The sequence below is a fragment of the Impatiens glandulifera genome, chromosome 1 (genome assembly GCF_907164915.1).
Source record: "Impatiens glandulifera chromosome 1, dImpGla2.1, whole genome shotgun sequence".
Lineage (NCBI taxonomy): Eukaryota > Viridiplantae > Streptophyta > Magnoliopsida > Ericales > Balsaminaceae > Impatiens > Impatiens glandulifera.
In genome coordinates this window covers 138,290,764-138,297,238 of record NC_061862.1, presented here as the reverse complement: position 1 = coordinate 138,297,238, position 6,475 = coordinate 138,290,764, and the positions used below count along the sequence as shown (strand labels likewise).

At 27.2% G+C, this 6,475-nt stretch overlaps 2 protein-coding genes across 2 annotated transcripts; both read left to right on the top strand.

Moving 5' to 3' along the window:
• Window positions 1-3,435: 3,435 nt before the first annotated feature.
• On the top strand, window positions 3,436-4,092 carry LOC124941096 (protein SOSEKI 5-like). Its single transcript, XM_047481370.1, has 3 exons — window positions 3,436-3,665; window positions 3,747-3,816; window positions 3,892-4,092. The coding sequence occupies exons 1-3, from the start codon at window positions 3,461-3,463 to the stop codon at window positions 4,013-4,015; spliced, it is 399 nt and encodes a 132-aa protein (XP_047337326.1). The 5' UTR covers window positions 3,436-3,460; the 3' UTR covers window positions 4,016-4,092.
• Window positions 4,047-4,634, top strand: LOC124944932 (protein SOSEKI 5-like). The gene has a single exon (XM_047485283.1). The coding sequence runs from the start codon at window positions 4,047-4,049 to the stop codon at window positions 4,632-4,634; it is 588 nt and encodes a 195-aa protein (XP_047341239.1).
• Window positions 4,635-6,475: the final 1,841 nt, after the last annotated feature.

Genomic DNA, 6,475 nt, shown 5'->3' with positions numbered 1-6,475 from the left:
CCTCATTTGTCTATTATGTTTTGATTATTTATTTTGGAATGTTTGGTATATACCAACAATATTTCTCTTCTCACTTTTGGTTCTTCTATCCCCTCATCCCAAATTCTCTATTACAAAACTTTTCGCTGCCTTTTGATTATATATATTCCACCCGGTCCTAGAGATCAAGAACTTGATTCTTGAAATCAAGAACCTATAAACACACCTTACGAAACAAGTCGTAACAGAAACATATATTTTTTTACAATAAGAAGTGTCCAATTAAGGTGGTTTAGAGCTACTTAACTAATGATCAACTTAACTCAGATTCATAACCTCTACCAGCATTTTGGATTTCCAAGAAAACCTAAGAGAGACACGTTCACCTCCACGAGGGTAGGGTTTGGATAAGATTCTCTACTCTCAAATTTTCTCTGTTTCTTTGTTCCCTCTTATAAAAAAAAGGGGCAAAACAGTCCTTTAAAAAAAACAACTTTTACGGGAATAAGGAAAGTAGGGAGGGTTCATTAGGACGGATAACTAATAGTCTAGCATCTTTTGGTTTCAATTTCAAATATTTTCTTTCAATACCACCATCGTAACTATGGGTTTTAGAAAAACTTTTATATTAAAAAGAAAAATTTAAACTTATCTTAACTGTATATTGTTATAGTACAAATAATTTCATATTATTACAATGAATTAACTAATTTTTTAAAAATAATATATTGATGCATTATAAATTTATAAACTCATATTTATAAAAATCATACTCAATCAAATAATCGATCAAATGAGACAAAAATTCAATAAAATAGACAATTTAAAAAGGGACTACCCAAACAATTTAAAATTGTCATCCACATTTCACTCGATTTTTTGGAGAGGATAATTAAGATAACTTTTAGTGATTGATTTAAAGAGGGTCCTTCTCCTTAATTTGGTGCAGCTTCCAAGAGTTTGGTAAACATGTACAAAATAAGAAATATTATTTAATTGGTTTTGGAGTAAATATGAATAGAAAAGTATGAAAAACAAATCCCCTAAAATGAAAGACAACCAAATAATAGTGTATAATAAGAAAATAATCCTTCTTTATAAAATTATAATTTGCCTATATAGGGATAGTCTAGGCCCTAGGGCATGGGAAATAGGAATGGCATGACCTTGACTTAAAATAATAAATATAATTAAATTATAATATTAGTTGTTGACGTGTCATTTTCTCAATCTTCATTTAGACGAAAAAAAAAATAGTTTGTGGGTATGTTCGCGGCGGAGAAGTCACGACCAATGTCTTATTGTCCTAAATGATATATATATATATATATATATATATATATATATATATATATATATATATATAACCCCTTAAAAAAATATATGTTTCTCTTATATATTATTTGAATTAATTCACTTAAACCATCAAGCTATTAGAAAAAATAGATAATCACTAATTAAATTGTTTTAACGATAAATATTATATATCTTTATAATATTTCTTAAAAGAATACTAGGATGAATTAAAAAACTAAAAATTACATGAGAACTTTTAGATTTCCCAAATCCTTCTAAATACACTGAAATGTGTAATAAAAAAATTTTCAATTACATGAATGAAGTGGATTCTCAGCCTCGTATAGATCCTGAGTTCGAGTTCGCGACAAGTTTTCTGTTTGTGGAAAATGTACTTAATCCGTTTTCCTATTTTTTTTAATGATTAATAATTTTATTTAAAAATATGTATGGATTCAACCATTTTTTTTATTATATATATATCAAAAATATTATTTTATTCTCTTTTTTTTAAATAGCTTGACATGAAGATTGGAACATGAGATACTAAAATAAAAATAATTTTATTAAATAATTTTTTTTTTGAATTAACTAAGACTTCTCATATAGATTGACCTCTTTTCAAATGGTTCAACAGAGATTCATAATTTATGATTATTTGTTTTACAAAATCTATATTGATTCACGAGAGAACAAATATATTATTATAAAGGTGTAAGTTATAAGAGGATAAAAAGAAAATTATAAAATGTACGTGTCCTTATTATTTAATATATATATATATATAAAATAAATGCGATTGGGGTGTCGGTTGACTTGAAATTTGAAGCTATTAAATTTAACAAATAAAATTAAAAAGAATGTGTATTTATTTTTTATATCTAGAACCTAACCATATAAATAAACAATTTAACTAACTAATTTGAAGAGATTGAATTTAACAAATAAAATTAAAAATAATATATATTTATTTTCTAAAGCTAGAACCTAACCATATAAATAAACACTTCAACTAACTACTCCTCAATGAGTTTTTTACTATGCATAATTTCATATTTTAAAATTAATATAAAATTAAATAAAATAAAATAGTGAATTTATAATAATTTAATTTTTTTGTATTAATTTCTAAAATATATATATAAATGCAGCTTTCTCAAATCACAGAGTCATCTCATGAACCGTTTTTGTTAGAATAAACACGACGGGTTGTTAATATGCGGGTTAACTTGGCCATAAAATTTCAAGTAATTAAATTAAAAAAAAACAAAAATTATATCGAATTTTGAACTAGATTAATCATATAAATATCATTATCACATTAAATAAAAAAAATTATAAATTAATTATAAATATTTTTTTACATTATTTTGTGTGATGAAATATAAATTAATAACTAAAGAAGACAAAGAAATTGAAAACGAAAATAAAACAAACGAAAAAAATCATATTAAAATAAAAATGACAATGTTCTAGTATTTTATTGGAATCTAGACCGAAAATTAAGTTAAAATAAAAGTAAGACACAAATCTCAGATAATTTTCCCGAAAAAAAAATTATTTCTTTTTCTCTCCCTCTACAAATGTGATAGCACATAATATTTATGACTTTGTTTTCCTTATAACTTAGTTACCCAAATCACCTATATAATTAAATAGGTATAATTGATCTCTAATTTATTTTGTAGTTAGTAAAAAAAATTAAACATTTAAAAAAATAATAATTAACTGTACACTAATCATTAAATAAAACACATAAATATACTGGTTTTAGTTTGAACAAGTGTACTTTTACTTAATTTATTTATAATATTTTGAGCTTATATAGAGTCCAACTAGGATGAATTAAATTCTCATAGTTTGGGTTTTCAAGAGAGAGAGAGAAAGGTCAATGGTTATTATTATGATAGTCTTCTTCAAGTTAACAGAGAAATGCAGAAATTTTTGCATGGAAGGGGGAATGTTTCCATCCATGGCGCCAAGTAACTGAATCTACCCGCCACCATCAATTCTCTCTCTCTAATTCAACTGTTCACTGTTCTCTTCTGCAACTGCACTGCTTTCGAGTATTACCTATTCTCTATCCTCTACAAGTAAGTATCTTCGTCTTCTTCCACTTCTCATTACCGATCTACATTTCTCAACAATGGCAGTGATTTCTAGATCAAGCACAGATCTCTCAAAAATGAGACAATACAAGTGGGTTGAGAAGGATATCATCAGTCCAGAGAGAACTAAGGTATGGACGACGGATAACAAATCCAAATCATCGGAGAAGAAAGTAGCTGTTATTTACTATCTCTCTAGAAATGGACAGCTTGAACATCCACATTTCATGGAAGTTCCTCTCTCTTCCTCCTCCTCCCATGGAGGAGGACTATATCTTAAAGGTAGGTTTTTACTTTTACTTTCAATTTCACATATTCATTTGCTAAAGTTATTATCTCTCTTTTGTCTATGGAAACAAACAGATGTGTTTAACAGATTGGATTTTCTAAGAGGAAAAGGAATGACCAACATGTACTCATGGTCATCTAGAAGGTAATAAATAATAAACTGAATCAATCGATGATTTAATCATGAAAATGAAAAGGGTTTAATCGATTGCAATTACAGGGTCTACAAAAACGGATTCGTTTGGCAAGATTTATCAGAAAATGATCTTATTTTACCTACAAAAGCTTGTGAATATATTCTCAAAGGATCTGAGATTCTTCTCAATTCCACCAGCTTAAGGTGATGAATTATTCGATTTTATTAGACTATTACAGATGGGTTTAACTCAATTTGATGAATTGTTTGTTCTTAATCAAAAAAGGTACCCTAAGGCTAAACCCATGCGGTCGTTCGATGAAGACGAAGATTGCAGAAATCAGTCATGGAGGTCCATTGACGACAGTGGTTGTGAATACAGAGTATACAAAACAGATTCGATGAATACAGAAGGAAGTAAAGGTTTGGATGCTGCAACACAGACCAGTGATGGTGATGGTGATGGTAAGAAAGTGTTGAACAATGATATGGGTATGGAGATGGAGATGGAAATGAACAGAGATGAGATTTCGCCGCCATTGTCGTCTTCTAGAACTAGCTTAGAGAGTTGGGATAGTGTAAGTGAAGGAAGAAAGATGGAGATGGAGATGAGATCAGGGAGGGATATTAGGGATCGGGGGAATGGGAATGGGCAACTTAGTGGGAGGATGAAGGCTTCTGTTGTGTTGAAGCAGCTTGTAAGTTGTGGGTCGGTTTCAGTAATGGAATCTGCTTTGTTGAAGAGTAAAGGTGCATCAATGGTGTCTGGAAAGAGTGGACTTGGAGAAGAAAGTGTATGCAGAAGAACAAAAGATTCTGGAAATTAAGTTTTCTTTTTTGATGGGTGTTTATGAAAATTTGAAGACTGGTTTGATACTGAAAAAAGGACAAGAAAGTGGGACATGTTGCATATTCTGTTTGTTTTGGATTTTCTATGTAAAGCAAAATCTATGGGTGGTTTACTTCCTTAGTAATGAGTACTTTTTTTTCAAGTGAAATGTGGAAAAATTATATGTTGGTGGGCCAATCCATGGTCAAGAGGTTTTCATAATAATATAATTGATAATTTTTTAACTAGAAGACAAAAGACTTGTCAACTAACTTGGTCAATTAAAAAGAAATAAGGATAAGATTTCAAAATCAAAAAAAGCCTTTTTTTTTTTTTTTTTTCGATTTTTAATAGAGATCTCCCATATCGTCGTAATAATAACGTTATGGAGTAAGTTGGGATGTAAATGTATGAGTCGACTGCAATCACTAAATGTTTTATAATTTCTTTTGAGTTAAATAGTCCACTATGAAATAATCGTAATAAAGACTCATCTACTCAATTCTATGGAGTTCATATTTTTTTATGTAAACATCCCAACAAGCAGCGATTGACTAAGGTATAGTCTTGATTTGAGATTGAATATATTTAACATATATTGTATTTGTAGCATTCTTGTTAAGTAGAGGTGATCCATATGAAATTGAGTAAATTCAACCTAAATGTTACATTTTTTTTAATACTTTGTTTTATTAAAAACCATTTTATATGTTTTTACTATTCAATTTTGATTTAAACTATTTGGTGGGCTTTATATATGCTTTGAGTTGTCACATATAAGATATATAAGATATGACAAGCTTTACTATTTAAGTAGAGTTCAAAATAGTAACTCAATTTAGAGAAAAAAAATGGATCACAATTTGTATTAGTCTTTATGGTTCATTTAGCTTGAGCTTATTATGAGTTCATTCCTTAGTTTATTGGGTGTGGTCAAGCTCCAAGTAGGCTTCAATTTGAGACATTTTTAATCTCTTTGAAAATTTTATAGTAATTAACTATAGTTTACATCTTATTCATTGTCTTTCTTTTCATTTTACTTTAGATCCTTGTGTCCTATGTTGTTTTGTTAACTACTATTTACTTGTCAATAGTTCTTTAACAAAAAAAAATGTAACTCAATTGGAAGTTGATAACATTTACCACCACTAATAATAGGCAGTGTTGTTAACTTGGTTATTTGTACAAGGAATAGTTTGTTTTCAAATAAACTTGTTCATTTTTTGTTATTGAAAAGTGAATTATTAGGATAAAATGTATTAAATATGTAAATACATAATAATATTTTATAATAATTGTTGTGGGTCATGCTATGAGCTCGTTTGATCTAGGGGTTATTAGGATTTTATCTAGGTTTTGTCCAAATAACCTATGAGGTAAAAAACCAGTTTTTATTTTATTTTTCCCTTTTTACCCTTTTTTTGGTTTTCACTCCTTCTCTCCTCTAACTGAACTTATATATGTATTTAATAGTTATAATTAATAATACAATTAATTGATTCTGTTTCCCAATTTTATTTTATTTTTCTTCACCTCTCTCAATTTTTTTTTTTAAATTATTATAAATTTTTATTTAAAACAAGGTATATTTATAAATTAATTATTTTGATATTTAGATATATTAACTTTATTTTTAATATAAATTATTTATTTAAAAATTTATAATATAGTAGATTATAATTAGATTTAGATTGTGTTTTAAATTTTATTTAAGATAATTAATAAAAAAAATTAAAATGAAATAATTTTAGAATTTAATTTATATTAAAATAAATTAAAATGTAAATAAATATTATATATATATATTAAAATAAATTTTTATTAATATAAAATAAAATA